This window comes from Micrasema longulum, unplaced genomic scaffold, assembly GCF_059751315.1.
Source record: "Micrasema longulum isolate JH-2025_06_02 unplaced genomic scaffold, ASM5975131v1 h1tg001793l, whole genome shotgun sequence".
Lineage (NCBI taxonomy): Eukaryota > Metazoa > Arthropoda > Insecta > Trichoptera > Brachycentridae > Micrasema > Micrasema longulum.
The window spans coordinates 125852-145173 of NW_028278967.1; the positions used below are offsets into that span (position 1 = coordinate 125852).

Consider the following 19322-nt stretch of genomic DNA (forward strand, 5'->3'; position numbering starts at 1 on the left):
TATTATGATTGTTCAAAAATCTTATAAAATTCAACATAAACCGACAAGAGTGTGATAAACGCATGCCGTATAAGTATTAGTATAGTATGTAACCTAGTGGACCATTCCTGAGGTTCCTAGCCATATATTATTATCTTCCCCAGTATCAAACTGAAGTCGATATACTTTTTCTTCTAAAATCACTTTCTACCACACTGACAGCTCTAAAAATACATGTATAAACATATATATATATGTCTTAATATATTAAAAAAATATATCTACAACCAACTAAATAATTTATTGAAAGTTTCCACAAAAAATGGATACCAAAAATGGTAAGTGCTGTAGTTTTACAAGCTGCATTCAAACAGAAATAATGGCACGATGGATAATTTCAACATATACGGTATAAAAGGATAAGAAGACTACATGAATATCACACTATATTATTTAGCAACGGCTTTATACAGCCCCTTCTCATAAAAAGCACAACAGAAACTGCAAATATAGAGCTATCAAAATATAAAAATAATATTTATTATAACTTTCCGTGCTCAATATGTTTATCATACACATCAGAATAAGGAGTCGGGCTGACTCGGAGCACATCTGCAGACAATCTACTCGGCTACAGATGTGCCGAGTTCAACTATAGTTGCGTATACAATAAAGTAAATAAGTACGTGTCATCACCCTCGCAGTTGTTCATTTCATAGCTTTTAACATTGCTTTCTTAACTCTAATAGTCGATTGGGATATTAATATCTAATTCACTTTCCTTGGCCAAAAGTTAAAAAAAATAATGTTTTGGCTCGCATCACTTGTAAAAATAGGCTTTATAATAATTTCTTTCTCTTTCTTTCATTTCAGTCGATAAATCATTCTCATCATTTCAATATAATATAAAAACATTCATTGTCCTAGCACATAAAAATACACTGATCACAGTAAAAGGTAATACCCCGATCCAACCAGACTACTATCACACTAACTGGTCTAAACTGAGATCCTGTATACACAAACGACAGAACTAAATGTTCCATTCCAAAGTTGGCTGGTTTCATAACACGACGAGTCATTTATGCTTACAAATTAATGGCAATGACCATCAAAACGGCAATCTCGGTCGGTCGCAGGGTACACCTTTACAACAACGACGCAGCATATGGACACACAATTCTAATTTCTTATTCCTTAAGAGGCATCTCGTTTATTACCTTCTACAAATATAATATCAAAATCCTACAAGTAGCGTAAAAACAATATGACTCGCATCCAATGTAAAGGCTAAAAGGATAGAAGAGGCGAAAATAATTTGATTTAGCCTTCTAATACCTAAAACTCTTTGTAAAAATAGTTATTTGCAAGTTCATATCTTTACTAGTTGCACTCAAATGGATATGGAATATCACATATGGACAAACACGTACAACAACATCTCAGGGGCTATGAACTTGGAAGACTGCCCCTTTGTAAAATTACAAGGCTTTTTATCAAAAGTTAAATTTCTATGTTCAACTAAATACATCAAAAGTAATGAGATTAAAGGATCCTTTATCAACATAATATTCCTAAGTCTACTTATAAATAGCGATAACTAGTAGGTTAACAATTGTGCTGTCCATTTGATGCGCCTAAAGTGTTTAGTGTTTTATGAAATCCACTCCATGGTATACACTTGACTTAGGTAACCTATGTTTAATAAATGATTAGAATAAAATAGAAACAATATGAAAAATAATAACATATTCTCATTCTGCGTGTATATAATGTATAAATAATATATATTTTGTTAGTTTCTTCACTTAAACTTTCTTCTTAAAACAATTGAATATCTTATGCTATATTCATTATTCATGCGGTTTTCTTTCATGATTCTGAAATCAACCTCCTATATTAATGGTGTTTATTTATATTTTTCACAGATCCAACAACTCGCTCGTGCAAGTTCCATACTGTTACGTATTTTTGTACGTAATACAACGGAGAAAACTCCAACAAACACACAAGCCTAGATTGTCTAAAGCTTTTAGATCACAACATGTATCTGATGAAATGTTCAGCGCCATCTGTGACCCGGCTGCAGTTACCTGGAAATAAAAACCAGATTAATCGAGAAATACCAACGGCCACTCTCTCGAACGTCAAGCAACAACTGATTTCGGTATATTTGCATTATGCAACATGAAAATTGTTCGCCTTTTTATATTTTGTGTTATGCTCACACACAGATCAGTATGGCAGCTAGAACATTACATGCCAACATACAACATCAACACTCGGTTGAGTCTCGACATTTGTCGACAGTAATTTATTTTACCTATATTTTCATTGCACTGACATTGTTTTATTATGAAGAATAGAGAAACATAATCTGTTAATTTTAATCTTACAATATTTTAGAAAAAGCATGGAATGAGTTATTTATTTGTTTCCTCTTCAATTTTGTCTACTAGGACTATGACTCAATCGAGACATTCAGAATCTTAACAGAGCAATATAATATGCTGGAGTTAAAATCGATCATTATAAATAATAACCATTATTTCAGAGGTTATTCATTAAAATTAAATACTACCTTCTGCATATCCAACCCCAGAAATAAATTCCTGACTAAGTGAGTTGTGCAGTGACAGAATAAGCCTTCTGAGGGAAGTGACTGATGCATGCTCGGTCAATGTATCAAAAAACTTTCAGGATCACATACATTTATAATGTTTCCTAATGTATGTGTATTTTTTTTCTATATATACCTTAATTTTATTTTTTTTAAATCATTACAAAATTTTTTCACTGTCACCACTTTCCTTGCGCATACATCTGTGCTCCTAGTAAGTAAAAGAACAATGCAGGGAATTAAAAAAACGAATAGTACAATAATTATATTACCAATACGTATTGTGAAATCCATTGAATTTTTTTTAAATTTCATATTTGTACGCTATATCGAAACCATGTTCAAAAAATCTGTAAAAGGATTTAGAAAACTAAAAGTACAATAATTACATTACCAATACGCATTGTTAAATCAATTATTTAGGATTTTTTTATTTTATCTTTGTATGCCATATTGAAACCATGTTTTAAAAATCTGTAAAAAGAGGTTACGGTGAGTCCTTTTTAGTAAAAGCAGTGTATTAGATGCACTCGCATCAACATAATTCTATTAGTGGTAATAATAATGAATATGGCCTACAAGAACGCTCTAGCTCACATAATGCATACGCAATACAAACCTGATAGGTGTTTTATTGCTGCTGCAGAGCAATAGGCACGGGCGTGTGCGCCTGCAGGGGGGTAGGGGGGCAGGGGGGTGTGTGTGGCGGGGGGGGCGAGCCTATGGAGGAGGGGGAGAGCGGGTGCAGCTTGCCCTGCTGCATGGTGTCCTGAAGGGTAACCTGCGTGCCCTGCGACGTCATGCCCCCGCCCATGCTGTGGTTGTACCGGTTCACGAGTGGCACGAAGCTAAAAATAAATGAAGACTTGTCAAGAGAGGTAAAATTATACATGATAGATATAGCTAATGCAATAAAAGATATTGATAGCAAGACACCAAATGCCGAACACTCTTCAAGTGGATCGGAAGGTCTGTTGAGGAATGAAAACAGTCTGTCTTCTCCTGGTGAGTTTCCTGTGATTTCCTCATCATTAGAGCAAATGCGGAAAAGTTCCCAAAACAGCCGAAACATCCCACTCGATCCTTACATTTCAAAGTAAATTTAGAAGTATCTTATTTTTTTTAAACAAACAAATAATTATCCCTTAGAACTAAATATAAACTTTGTACATTACAAGAAAGGTAAAAAATAATGCAACTAAAGCTAAATATACAATACCAATACATTAATACCATTGAGAAGAAACTTGATAAAGACGTAAGGCGTTTCATCGCTTTCGCGACATCTTCGAGACTTCTATAATAAATTACAATGAACTTCCATCAAGAATTTTTACTTACACTTAAATGTTTTAAAGAACCTTCTATTATTTGTTACAATAAAACCCCCTTTTACGTTTTTCAAGGCAGCAAGAAAAAAGTGTAAAACTGAGGATAACAATAAAGTGAGAAATTGAAAAATGTAAGGAAAAAATAGGAATTACATAAAAATGAAATTAATTTGCTATACTATAGTGTACATATACTTCCAGAAAAGTTGTAAAAACGGTGATAATTGGGGATTGTTAATATTTTACTATTTTCAATTTCACTAAAAAAAATTTTTTTTTTTTTTCAATCAATATTGTGTAATCTGTTTTTTTATTTGGTTTAAAAACAGCATGTTAAAATTACTTTATGAGTAAATAAAAAATGATGAAAATAAAATTTTAAATTTGCTTAAAATAACGTACAATATTTTTTCCCCTAAATGTTGGGAATTTCTTTTTTTTACGGTACCACTTTTTTTCTGTGGCATCACTAAAAATAACTGTCATATAAATCGCTGCAAAATTGTTTCACACTTTTTAAAATGGATCCTGAACATTTTGGTGTAAAAAGCGGGAAAACATAAAATTGAGGAATGTAAAATTGAATACGGTACTTATTTAAGTATTCCACCATTCTTTTACAAAAGGTAATAAATTTTTATGTAAATACAAACCTCAGATCACAAACGCCAGGGGAATCAAATGCACTAGATGTATTGGTGTTGGTAGCCACACTGTTGATGGTAGCAATACTGTTAGCTGATAAATTACTATGATTCTCTCGGTGCACTCGGTTGTGATGTCTGAAAACCAAACAAAATGATTTAAAATGTATATTATATACGATATACCCAAACATTCCATTTATTAACCAATTTGAACTTATTTTGTAGGCCACATTTACAGTCATTTTGTTTTTTAATTATGTAACATACCTCTACTTAGATCATACCTACATGCCACCAAAAATTATATTGCTATAAAAACTTTTACATAACTAATTGTTGACATTGTCTGGGTTAAATACACCAAACTCCGTTTTACACCATGGATACGTTTCACACAGTAGCATGTAAAAATTAGAAAGTATCTAGGTTTACCAAAATAAAGAATAAAGTTATTAATTGAATCGGCATACACTTCATCATAAATTCTTATAAAAATACAAACTTTGTTAATAGTGTTACACGTTTTATTCTCTTAGAAGAACACAACTATAGTTTCAGAGATCACTCCTCCTATCAACGGGTGATATAAAACTAATATAATAAATACCCAATATTGTTCTCAAGTTGTCGTCGGAGTTGAGCTGACATTTAAAAAGAGAACCCCGTACGTATGAAAATACACAAAACATGGCTTCCCAGAAACTGGAAATCTATCACAACACATAATAAATAAGCCATTCTAAACAGCTGTTGACCAGAACCGACGACATTTCAAAGTAAATAGTAAAAACTTATTTGTATGCATTTTTTCATACATTTTCAAAAAACTTCGTCATTTAATTATATGCTCTTTTTTTTATCAGGTGTAAGAAAATGTTTTTTTTTTCCATAGCACTGAACTTCCTAATTATTAACTGATTTAAAAAATATATTTTATTGGCAATCAAGTGGACTTTTTGTTTGAATTTTTAAGTCAATATTTGTTTTTCTGATTATTATACTGTCTTAAAGTGTGTTGGTTCAAAAAGTCGATTGATTGGACCCAACTGCGTGGCCGTACAGCCCAAAGATTTCCTGGCTATGATCAACCGTTACCATGAATATACCATACACACTTACCCAGAACTCTAGACATGTGATTTTGTATCGATGGCTGCTATCAGGTAAAAATCCTGAATAAGGAAATCGAATGGAGGTACGACTGCCTTGTTGTGTCCTGAGTTGTTTGATCCCGGCAGGGTGGATATGAAATATTGGTTTTAACCCATAGCTATTGGAAGTGACATTAGTACAGGCGCAGGTACTCCGTAGTGTAATTTGCTTTAACCAATTTCTCACTGATGAGTTTTCAAAGAGACACTTAAACATTACCATCAACTATTGATATATAAAAAGAAAGGGTGGGTTGTCGATGCTGTAAAACTAACCTAATAAGATAGCTGTCTCGAATGAAGGTACGCCCACATACACTACACTCGTAACACTGTCCAGCGGAGTGCGTGCGGATGTGAAGAGCAAACTGACTCTTGGAAGTAAAGGTCATGGTACAGCGATCACACGTTAAAGGTTTCTCCGCTACGTGAGACCACCTGAAAAGACGTTTATATTATAAAGATCTCATTTTACAAAGCAATATAACATCTTTATATTTTGTTACTAACTAAAACATACCTATGTGCTGTTACGTAGCTCTTCACAGCAAACCGTTTTTGACAGATATCACACGCATACGGACGTTCTCCTATATATAAACAATATTTTATTAGTATTATTGTTTTTTTTGTATTTTATTACGATTATGTAGAATACTAGGTGAAAACTGAAAACTAAAATATGAATTTTTGATGCCATATATTATTTGAAATAATGCACTAAATGAATATTATAAGTTAATCAATTGTCAAGAAAGACGGCAAACTCACACTGGATACTTAGAAGTATGTAGATTCAAAGAATAATCCAAATAAAAGTTCGGTATGCAAATTGACCGATAAGTTATGTAGCAATGCCGTCTTTCTGGACAATGAGGAAATGTATGTTATGGCGTACCCGTGTGAATTCGTTTGTGGATGTTGAGGGTGGACTTTTGGGCGAACCTCTTGAGGCAGAGCTGACACTGGTAGGGCTTCTCGCCAGTGTGGGTGCGCATGTGTATCTCCAGGTACGGCTTGCACGTGAAGGCGGCGGGGCACTGCATGCACTGGTACGGCCGCCCTTGCACTGCCCGCACAACACATACATTCATTCGGTCCAGAAACACGGCACCGCTTACTTGGATTATTCTTTTTAAATTATTCTGACAAACTTCCCGGGAAGATAGGCTTCCCGGGCACAGGGCCATGTTTAATAAGGAGGGAAATTATCCAGTAGAAGTAGAGTTTGTCGGAATGATTTACCAGAATGAATACCTGTATGGGTTCTCTTGTGAATATTGAGAGTGGATTTCTGCGCGAAGCGCTTGAGGCAGACGTCGCACTGGTAGGGGCGCTCGCCCGTGTGCGTGCGGTTGTGGATCTCCAGGTACTGCTTGCAGGTGAAGGCGGCCGGGCACTGCAGGCACTGGAAGGGCCTTCCCTGGACTGCGCGCACAACACAAACATTAGGCGGGGCGCGGGGAGTGGCGGGGGAGCTACGTGAGGCGAGGCGGCGCAGCCCGTGGCGACGTACCTGAGTGCGTGCGCTTGTGCACGTTGAGGGTGGACTTCTGCGCGAAGGTCTTGTGGCAGAGCTCGCAGCGGTAGGGCCGCTCCCCCGTGTGCGTGCGCGTGTGTATCTCCAGGTACTGCTTGCAGGTGAAGGCGGCCGGGCAGGCGGGGCACTGGAACGGTCTGCCCTGGACTGCGCCCCACACAACACAACACAGTTAGGGAGCCCGCACACACAAGGGCCACTATTCCTGTTGTGGCCCTTTATATCCGTCGGATTATAAGCTTATGGAATGCGAGGAATGCTCTCGCGCATAATTTTTTCTCCATACAAATATTGGCAAATTTAAAATCAAAGAAAGGGAAAAGTAAAACTTTTCAAATTTAAAAATAAAATAATACTTTTAAAAAAATAAATGGTAATGTTAACTCTTTGGCAGTAGTCAATATTTGATAAGAAACAGATATCACTATCTCGATACTTGACAGATGGTTGATTGACGTATAAAGTCTCAAGAAAAGTTATAAAATGAAAAAATACAATAACAAAAACAATAGTGAACAAGTATCGAAATGGCAAATTAACCAAAGGCGATAAAGGCAAAATGACAAAGCTGCGAAACAAGATGAAGAATGTAAGACGTTAACTAAATTAATATATGGGCTACTAACCCGTATGTATTTTTTCGTGCAAATTGAGCGCGCACTTCTGTGTGAATGACTTGAGGCAGACGGTGCACTGGAAGGGACGCTCTCCTGTGGCCACCGCAACACCCGATGGACAAATAACACAAACATCAGCAAATCATCTCACCACCGCATGGGGCAACTAATCCTAGTTGTGATAGTGGCGGGCAATGATGTCTCTTTACATTACATCTTGGCAATTTATTGTTATTATATTTTTGAGCAATTATCCAATAAATAAACAAACAATATTATCATTATTTGTCCATCATTGCCTAGCGTCCAATGAAAGCCTATTTTAAGCTTTTAATGCAAAAATATTTTTGGCATCTCCATTGCATGCTTGTGCCGAGTTGTGAATAGTTTTTGAGTATAGAATCAATAAGAGCAGTTTCTCATTTGTTTACGAGTATAGGTAAGTAGTGGTAAGGCCTAGTAAGAGCAACAGGTCTTCTGAATGTTTTTAGCACATCAGTGGGCGTTCACCGTCGGTTTACTTTTCTTTCATCAAACATTCATACCGAGTAGATAAAATGATAAGACTTTTTGTAAACGTCATTGCCCCATAAAGTGAACTCTCAAATGGTTTACACTACGCTTTAGTCCTACGCACTCAAAAACTATTCACATTTCCACAAAGTGGCTCGAATGCTACTCCAATTTTCATTTGAAGAGGAGAAATAATAAAATAAAAGTCAATGATCTCGATTCAAATGAAAAGTGGGTATCTCGAAAGTGGGAATAATAAATAGGAAGAAAAGGAGTGGCAACCCACCGGTATGAATGCGTTTATGTGTACCCAGGCTGGACTTCTGAGTGAAGCGCTTGTCACAGACGTCACATTGGAAAGGTCGTACTTTGTTGATCAGCGAGCGCATGTGATCCTCTATAATGTACAAAACAACTACGCTCAAACTTCCGCTCTATGGCTCAACATGTGCAGCTAGTGATACATGGACTACAGTAAGTGGGGTCGCTTAGTGCGGGTATTAGTAAGAGATTTAGGAGCATAAAGAGTGCCTACCGGTATGTATTTTTCCGTGACGGTTGAGGCTGGACTTCTGCGTGAACCGCATGTAACAGATGTGGCACTGGTATGGCCGCACTTTGTCTAACAGGGCGCGTCTGTGCTCCTCTATAAAGCACATAGAACGCTATAGACACCTCTAACTAGCTATAATACTTCAGTGCGTAAATAAATATGCCAACTGTCTATTCTCGCTCTGGGGGTTTGTTGGGAGCCAATGATCAATACTCAAAAACTATTCGTTAACAGATAATCAATCGACCGTTCTGCCTCAAAATCTTTCTCACGTTAAGTATGCCTAATAGTTGTGCACCCACCGGTGTGTATCTTCCCGTGGCGTCCCAGGCTGGACTTCTGAGTGAAGCGAACATAGCAGATCTCGCACCGGTAGGGCCGTTCCTTGGCCAGCAGCGAGCGCCTGTGCTCCTCTAAACCAAACCATCCCAATATCAGAAGCATGGCCTCACAATGTCACACTAGTATGCTAGTTGCTAAGTATGCTAGTAATACAACGGGCCACTTTACCGGTGTGTATTTTCTTGTGGCGGCCGAGACTGGAGCTCTGCGTGAACCTCATCTGGCACACGTCACACTGGTGCGGCCTCTCCTTCAGCACCAGAGCCCGCATGTGCTCATCTACAATACAACATACTCCTGATCCTGATCCTGACGCCCGCTCTCTCTACGCGTCCCACCGCACACTGGTTCTGGCCACCACCTATCTCCGTGCTCTATACTCAAAAACTATTCCATAAAACTCGGCTCCGATAAGTACATACCAAACGTATTCATGCAAAACCTAAAATAACACTTTCCAGACACTTTGCCGTCCATCTTACGCTATAAAGATTTTGTAAGAGAGAAGATTGCCCGATACTTTGGAATTCACTTCCATAAGCTGCGAAGAAATTTCCCTAAAAATATATTTACTCGTGTGCAAAATAATATTCAATCTTATACATACACAATTTACATAAGCCACAATAATCTTTAAATTCTTATAATTGGAGGCTCTTTCTACAATTCACCTGATCATGCATTTTTATAACAATTTCATGAAAAATAGAATCATATTCTTAAAAAAAAATGTATGGAAATTGTTTTTAAGATTGGAGACTAATTAACAGTAACATTTCCCTCCCAAACTAACTTTTATAAGACTTTTATTTGACTTCCGAACCGCATAATTGGATTGTACACTGCTATCTTCTCAAAAAAAAACTCTCTGTTAAAAGTATTTACAAATTATACTAATAAAAGATTTATCTTTAAATTCCCTGGCAAACAAAAAATATATTGGATTTTGAATACTAAAAAACCAAAATATCAATAATAAGCATGAATACAGGTACCGGAGATTTGCATTGAAATAGCCGAAATAGTAGGAACCTCACTCTTTGCATGAAATGTAGACTAAAAATTTATTTTCATATAGATAGCAAATCAGAGATAGCTGTATAGCCAGGACCAGTCATCAGGGTGTCTTACATTCTTCAATCAAACAAAATATGCAACTCATAATAAGAAAAATAAATAACATTTGTCTAAGGTTGTCAGATTTCCATAGCTATGTAGGGTCATCACTGCAGTCATAAGAAGCCATTATCTACTACATGAATCAGTATAATCATTACAATTAACAGCCGGTCCCTAAATAGTATAATGTCTATGTTCTACTAATAAACATACTAAACTATACCTACTGGCATAGTAGTCACTATTTCTATAGAACAATCATCATTGTCCCTTTCTGAACCAAATAGTGCATAGGGCACTACATTGGTACACCAATGACAGTGTATCTTTATCATTTTTGTTACACACGGTAAGGTGATCAGCCTTATGCTTCGGGTGCCAGTCCAGAGACTATATAACATTCATGTCAACCATGTTGAGAATCGAACTCGAGACCTCTTAAAAATAAAACAATACAATACATATCGTTGCCTTCATTTTATTTTTTTTTATAAAAAAGAAATATTTGCGTTCTTATGATTTAACCAAATATTTAATTTTGAGGGCCATTTTCAACGAGTTGTAAATAACTCACTATTAGAAAATGGAATCAAGTTGAGGTAAAGTGGCATTCGAACCACGGAACTTTGGTCCGTGAGTCCGAGACACTAGCCACAGGACCACAACCCGATTTTTAAATAAGTTTTTAATGAAATAAATTTTAATACAACTTAAGTATTTTTTTTCGGTATTTGAGGTTATGATTGAAAATTTTTCATCTATCTCTGTCATTTGAACAAAGAAATTGTTGAAAGAGAACAGAGTTGTTGATAAAAAAACATTTTTCAAATAACGCGTACCTTAAATCGTGTAAAAACAAAAAAATGTTAAAAAAGCACTTATTTTTCATACAAAATTACTGATTTATGAAGTTATATTATCTCTAGTAGAGTTATTATATTATTATATACTGTTATTTAAAAAAATATAAATTCATCATTTTATAAACAAGATCAGTGAAAATATTTTATAATTCAAAAAATATTTTATCATGGAAATCTGATAACCTTATAACTTTCAAAATTTAGTAAATGAACTAAAGATTTGTTACGCGATACAATAAACTTTCGAATATCCAGAAATAAAATATCAATAAAACCAAACTCTTTTTGAGAAAATATAAAATAAAAAGAACCGAAGAAAATATTTTATATTTGATGAAAAAAAAACCTTCATTGGTAAACATAAATTACAGAATCACTATTATGTAATGCATTAATTAATTATTATATTTATTTAATTTATATGACATAATATTATATTTATTTGTATGGGCTTGTAAGATCATTTTAAAAATAAAACGCTAGTGCCGATTTGATACCAATTAAGTCATTCCCTAACTCTGTTTATTTGTGAAAAATAAAAACAAAAATACATTCCGGATAATCGAGTGTATATTGCATATCAACAAATCATTGAAAAAGCAACATTTTTATTAAATTTTGAATCGACCTGTAGAATTGATGACTGCCCCTTTGTACTGTATGTACAATATATAATCCCTTTGGGCTTACATTGCGAATGGGCTTCATTTCCGCAACATTTATTTTGTTATGACAGAGAGATGTTTATTTAACAATAATATTTTTTTAAAAAACACATTTACTTAGTACCCGTTCATATATTACATTAAAAATCTATATATGCAGTAATACAATAATGGTATCAAATATTATTACAAAAAAATATAAACTGTATTTTTTTTAATATACAATTTAATGCATATAGTAATAATTTTTAGAACCAAATCTCCGCACAATACATTATTTTTGCATTTTTGCGAGTAATGATGTGTTTGAGAAAAAATTTAAAATTAATATGTTATGAAGCCCCAGAGTTTCTCATCCTATTTGAACGACTAAATATTTCATATGATTCAAATTTACGTAAGTAACGCGAATATACAATGAAAATAAATTTCTCGCTTCAATTTAATCTAACTCTTTTAGCTTGAACTATTTTATTGCCATACAGCCATTTCTAATTAAAATTCTCATGACTAATTTGCAATACAAAAATATTAAATAAATGGAGGGAGACACAATAAAATGAATAAAGAATTCCTACCTGTATGAACTCGCTTGTGCGTATTAAGACTAGATTTCTGCGTGAATCTTTTGAGACAGAGTTCGCACTGAAATGGGCGTTCTCCGGTATGTGTTCTCATGTGGACTTCCAAGTATGGTTTCCTACAGAATGCTGCATCACAAACCTAGAACAACATATGGAGGACAATGCTCATTAGATTCATTCAACTAATTGAACATTGGCCCATGTGTATAAGTTAAGCATATTGTAAGTTAGCTTTTTATTAGTTATTCTATATAAATAAAAAATGTTGAATACATACAACAGTCATTCTAAATTTTATTGCATGGAAAAAAATTGCAAAACTTATTGAGTTTTTGGACTCAGTGGAAAATGATCCTCGAGGTTGTAAATTTAAAATGCACAACTCTCACCCCACTGGGAGATTTAAATACACAACTCTCCCAGTGGGGGTAGTCGTGTACTTTAAATCCACACCCCCAAGAACCCTTTTTCACAAGGTTAAAACAACTTTATAAATGTTGCCTAATCTTAAGCTTGAATGTCTCGACCAATATACAGGTGTTCAATTAACCCTGTCACATTCGAAACCACGATGATCAGAATGAGCAAGACATTGGCACATTAAAATTAATTTTTAGAATGAATATTTTTTTTATAAATATATAAATAAAAAAGCAAATGGTTGCTTTCTTCTGCAGGGGAGAAACGAGGGGGAGGGGGGAGTCTGATACACCGCCGACCGCGTGGCCACGCCCCCCTCGCTTCTCCCATACAGAAGTAAGCAACCATTTGTTTTTTTAAATATTTTATTTTAAAAATATTTCTTTGTTCTAAATATTTTTTTAAATATGCTAATATGTCTTCTTGCCCATACTGATCATCATGGTTTCGGAGGTGACAGGGTTTAAAGAACACCCTGTATAAACATGGAATGTGTAACAAGCATAGTCCCAGTTATGCATAATATTACTTTGTGTTAGAACATAAATCGTTACCCACCCCGCCACCAAAAAACTATATATTTGTAAAAACAAAAATACTTATCTTAAGGATACACAAGATAATTTGATAATTGTACATTTTATATGCCTAATTCAAAGGCTATAGGGATCTGTTATGAAAATTATCGCTTATATAACACATTGAAATATAATATGGAGTCGGGACTTATGTCTCAAATAATGTACAATAAACTTATGTATGTAAATAAATAAACATAAATTTAAATAGATTTATTTGATAAAAATATACAGTTTTACTGGTTGTAGAATGTATGCACTCGAGATACACTACATAAACTAAAAAATATTGTTATTTCATTATACATACGCATCACCGCTACTATAACTAAAAGCTTATTCATTCTGTGAATTTTATTTAACCTTATATACTCAATAGGGGTAGAGTCTATAAAGAATTAGCTTTGAACTCTGGAAATTAAGTAATATACGTAATGTAATACAGCATTGAAAAACTGATGACCTATTTCTTTATTTATTATTAGTAAACTAAACAACAATAATCAAATTTCACCCTAAAAATATGGCATCGAGTGGAATGAGTTATAAAAAAAATGTCACGGCTAAAACTATTATCAACCTTACAATATTTGCTTGGGATGAAGATGGAGGATGGTAGTTGGAATATACACAAGAATAATTGGACTCTGCTCAGCAAGATAAGTATGACCGCATTTTGGGATTATAATAAACTATCAAATTGATACCTTCAAATATCAGTCGGAAAAGTGTTTTAGAGTTTCATTTTCAGATAAAATAATAGGTGAATACTGTGACATTGCCAACATAAAAAATAAAAAAAACATTTTAGTACAAACAATAACAAATGAGTATTTTTTTTTAATGAAAATGCACTAGAATTCACTATGCTATATTTTGCCACACACAAATAACTGAAAATGGGACCATACTTCTTATCTCACTGAATATTTAATCTTTTTCAAATCTATCATTTACTTAGTTCACTGTAAAATCATAAAAACGTTTTAAAAAGTGGGGAGGAAAAGTTTATGCAATATGAGTGATCAAATGTAGATGTGGATAGATAAGCGGCATGGCTAATATTTAGTGAGTGGTGTGTTGTCTCACCGTGCACGCAAATGGTTTGATCCCCGAGTGCAGTTTCATGTGCACATAGTAGGAGGAGGCAGAGGACAGCAGCTTGCCGCACAGCTTGCACGCTTGCGGTCGAGAGCGCCCGGCGCCCCCCTCCAGCTTGGCTTGCACGCTTCCCAGCCCCGCCTGACACACAACACGCATTTACTAACCCCATTTCTTTATCAACTCTCTCGAGATGATAACTCCAAATTCAACTTGCCTAGGTGACATCGCACGGAGATGAATGCTAATTGTAAAGCAACAACGAATTTCAGAACTTTTTCAAGTTTGTTCCCTCCATAAAGATGTTCTCACAATTATTTGTTTGTCGTGAGATTCAAGCAATTAGTATGGTGTTTCCGATACGTAATAAATTTTAGAGAATAATCTTTGTAGTACAATTAAACGATTATAGTTTTAATAAGACAGTAACTTTCTTATTTTCAAACTTGCTATTAGCACTGTAAAAGCACTGATAAAGAATTAGTTTAACCTACAACTATAAGCCATATATTGCTCATGTTTTGAAATATGCCAGTATGTATTTTGATAACAAATATGAATTGATGAATACACATGTATGTATAATTAAACTGTTTATTTTTCACTTTTGTAAAACTGACATTGGTTTATCATATTATAATACTTCTGCAAAAAAAATAAGACAAAATGTTTTAATCCTAGCATCGCACAAGGATATAATGAACAATAAATTTTTATAGAATACAATTGGAATAGAAATTATTCAGGTTTTTTTTTATCCCTTTAAACGGTTACGTTTAAAAATAATGGGGGAATAATATTTATTTTATGAACAATTCTAACATACATGACAAAAATAGATAAAAGACAAGATTTGTGGAACCAAAATTGTAATGTTATTAAAAGTTTATATTAGTTCTTAAGATGTTATGAACTAACTTAATAAAGCATAAATAATAGAAAACTGCAAAAAGGACCGTTTTTATATTTCTTGAGCCTTCATAGTGTGCAGCGTTTTGATTCAATTAATATAATATAATATATTATGGATATTGTTTTTGGAATTGTTAAACAATGTTTTAAAGAATTTATGAAATATATACTTAATGGTGGATTGGAGTTAATTATATAAATAATAAATTTAAATTGCTTCCCCTTTATATCTTCATTTTGAAAGTTTATCATACTTATTATGTTTTATAAATACACGAAACAAAATTTTGCAATAATTATGTTCTTCATAAAAAGACACTTGAAAAAATGGAAAAACTTTCGATGAGCTAAAACAGTCTTGAAAGATACTTAAACATTAAAAATATATTTATTTCCTTAGCTATAAAAACATTTATTTACATTTTAGAAAATTATATTACAGTATACCTATGTGAACCACAACAAACCACATTTCGGGGAATAAGAGCATGCAAATGGTTTATTATTAAAATCTGACATAACGATTCAAAAATAAAATATTTTAGTTATAAGTTTTCTTTTCTCATAAATTATTTATAATATGTAAATTATGAGAAAATTCTTTAAAAAATATACATTTACTAAAACTATGTATGTCCAAAAAGTAATATGGGAACTTCAACACGATATACAGTAAAACCTCATATTTACATTTCTCAATTTTATGTTTTCCCGCTTTTTACGCCGAAATATTCTGGTCCCATTTTTCTTTATACTTTCTCGTACAAAGTTTCCCCCAATTAAATTGATTTGATGTATCATAAAAGCGAAAATTATGTTGGTATAAAAACAGTACCTTGGCACTGCTGCATGCACCGAATTCTCGTACAAAGTTTCCCCCAATTAAATTGATTTGATGTATCATAAAAGCGAAAATTATGTTGGTATAAAAACAGTACCTTGGCACTGCTGCATGCACCGAAACTAATAAATAAAAGCAGGTAAACAACTCATAAAGGGTAAATTGTCTCAAATAAAATTCAGGGCAATTGCAGTATAACTGACCTTTTTGTTTAATTGTTCATTTAAAGGGCTATTTTGCAATGAATTTTGATACATTTTTCAAAAAAATCGATCTTAGTGGGGTTCCAATGTAATTTAGGGTTAGTTTCCATTCAAACAAAAACGCCATTTTGTCATTTTATTAAATTGTGACATGCAGTTGACACATTTTTAAAAAATATATTTAATATCATAAAGTGTGAAACCGTTTTTGTGTGATCATAAATGGCGGTTAAAATTCCAGCGATTTTTTGTGATGCCATAATAAAAAAAGTGATACCATATAAATAAAATTTATCCTTATTTAGGGGAAATATAACCATTTGTATTTTATACATATTTTTTTTAAACCAGTTTGAAAAAACAAACATGTTATTAGAATATTTTTAGTGAAATAATTAAACATAGGTCAAAATATCAAACATCCCCAATTATGGTAGTATATTTTCACTTTAGTCCAAAATATTAGTTTTATTTTTATGTAATTCAATTTTTCATCCACTTTCCATTTCCTCAGTTTTACAGTTTTTTTTATGATGCTCTCTTGAAAAACGTAAAAAGGGGGTTTTACTGTATTATATAGGTAATAGGTATATGTATATATTAGTAATGTTTGCATAAATTATTTAAAAATATAGGCGAACCAAATTGTTGAGGACATACGAATTAATGTTTCAAGTGGCTGGGTACAGAAATTAGTTCATTTATTTGATAATATTTAAAAGCTACAGTTAAAACCTTATAAAATTTATATTTAAAAAAACATTAAAAAGAAAATACGTATTTTTTTTAATGAAAATCAATGAACAAAATTTACCATAAAACACCAAAAGGAAAACAACACCTCAACAGAGACTAAGAAATTCTCAGGGAAGGTAATATGATAGTCTTAAGCAGTTCTGGTTTGATAGATGACACACTGCGTAAAATTCTCCATTCTACCTTTGTTTGAGCATACAAATTTCCACAATTTTTGGAGGTAGTATAATAAAACTACTATAACCATTTGTCAATTAGAATCACATTTTAAAAGTGTTGTATATTTTTCTGAAGCAAAATTAGTTTTGTCTAAGGACAAGTCTTAAATTCCTTTTTGTATTACGGTAAGTCTCGGTAGCATTTTTTGGTATAGTAAATCTTCCTAAGTTTTGCTGGATGATTGTATTATGACAAATCAAAGTAGCATTTTTTTGTATAATGTAAGTGTTACCTGGTTTTGGTCTTGTTCTTGGTGAGCCATGACTGCCGCGTGTTGCTGCTGCAGGACCAGACTCTCCTTGCTGTCCTCGGGCTGCTGTTCCTGCTGCATCTGCTCTTGCAGCTGGTCCTGCAGCTGTTGCTGCTGCTGTTGCTGTTGCTGCTGCTGTTGTTGTTGCTGCTGCTGCTGCTGCTGTTGTTGTTGCTGCTGCTGCTGGCTGCCCATGATGGAGTCACCGCGCACTACGCTGGGGGGCGCCGAGTGCACATGCGGGTGGGACGAGTAGAAGCTGGGAAACACGTTAAATCTACAAAGTAATTAAAATTCTGCCTCTTACCATTGACATAACATCTGAGCAATTATTATCATATTTTTTCATTGTCATTTTTAGAAATGAATTTGAAACGCCACAGTTTTATCTGTACTTGAAATCAGTCCTCTTAAAAATCGATCATTTCAGTTGAATAAGTTTAGTAAGCTTATATAATCTATATTTTTTTATAAAGATCCATTTTTTTAAAAGTAGATAGATTATTATTTACAAAAAAAAAAAAATTATTCACCAATAACTAACTTTTTCAGTTGCTTGAAAGTAAATTTGAAATAGGGCATTTGAGAAAACACTTTTAAACAAATAACAATTAAGTTTCACTCCGCAATGGAATTTTGGGACTATGAAATAATCCGGAGTAAAAACACCCTTTTTAATTTATTTGTGTCAGCCTTGTCGGGAACCGAACCCGAAACCTCTTGCATCATGGGCAAATGAACTAACATGGCAGACATTAGGCTATCGATATAGGTTTGAATAGAAGACTAGCATTTGGACACTGCAGTATTAGTCTAAGAATAAATTATGTAAATAGAAAGTTACCCCATGGGCTCGGACTTGATCTGCTGCTCAAACATGGAGATGGTGGCGAGCAGGTCAGTGGGGGGCGGCACGGGGACCCCCACCCCCCGCGTCACGCCCCCCACCCCACGCCCCAGTGGGCCGGGAAGCTAATGGTGTCAAGGGGCTCACTCCATCATCGAGATCCACCCCTGCTCCTGAGAACCAAGTATTACATGTATTTTATTATTTGCAATACACATAAATTAACAATAAAAAAATAGCAATTTTCAGAAACCCCATAATCTGTCAGCTAATAAGTCATTATAAAACCATAATCCACACCTGGTTGTGCATTGGAAAAGTACATAAAGTGTTTCTTGATCACATGTCTTACGCTTCAGGTACCAATCCAGGACAGTGAAAGATTACAGTTTAAAACCACCTGATGAACAAATATTCACCAGTGACCCTCCCAGGAATCGAATCCGGGACCTCAAGCATGGTAGGTAAACATGGCAACCACTACACTACGAGGTGGACATGTCTCCACTTGATTTCCTTATTCCGGATTTTTATCTGAGAGCAGCCATCGAGTTAAAAGCACTCGTCTAGGATTCTGGTCCCATTTTACACTCAGAACTGTATTCTTGGTACGCCCAGACACAAGTCAAGTCACTTTAATTATTATTTTTAATTACGAAATTCCTTTGACA

At 34.1% G+C, this 19322-nt stretch overlaps 1 protein-coding gene across 36 annotated transcripts; it reads right to left on the minus strand.

The window, feature by feature from the left end:
• Positions 1-827: 827 nt before the first annotated feature.
• On the minus strand, positions 828-19321 carry LOC148273968 (uncharacterized). Of its 36 annotated transcripts, none has more exons than XM_088237828.1 (17): positions 18649-19321; positions 17787-18063; positions 14612-14764; positions 12519-12663; positions 9462-9572; positions 9254-9364; positions 8934-9044; positions 8685-8795; positions 7895-7978; positions 7245-7415; positions 6986-7156; positions 6627-6797; positions 6249-6318; positions 6005-6166; positions 4584-4712; positions 3219-3447; positions 828-2072 (listed from the first exon to the last, which is right to left on the minus strand). In XM_088237828.1, the coding sequence occupies exons 1-16, from the start codon at positions 18681-18683 to the stop codon at positions 3231-3233; spliced, it is 2229 nt and encodes a 742-aa protein (XP_088093954.1). In that variant the 5' UTR covers positions 18684-19321; the 3' UTR covers positions 828-2072; positions 3219-3230. The 36 variants fall into 36 exon arrangements, with proteins under 36 accessions (XP_088093954.1, XP_088093953.1, XP_088093960.1 ...); XM_088237827.1 differs by having other exon boundaries at positions 17787-18081; XM_088237834.1 differs by lacking the exon at positions 14612-14764 and having other exon boundaries at positions 17787-18081.
• Between the last annotated feature and the right edge of the window lies 1 nt (position 19322).

Excerpts from the sequence above, each read along its gene's own strand:
- LOC148273968 (XM_088237827.1), bottom strand. The coding sequence starts at position 18,683 with ATGTTTGAGCAGCAGATCAAGTCCGAGCCCATGGG. Across the intron at positions 6,319-6,626 it reads CCACAAACGAATTCACACGG|GAGAACGTCCGTATGCGTGT; the intron begins GTACGCCATAAC and ends GTTTATATATAG. Across the intron at positions 3,448-4,583 it reads CCTGGCGTTTGTGATCTGAG|CTTCGTGCCACTCGTGAACC; the intron begins GTTTGTATTTAC and ends ATTTATTTTTAG.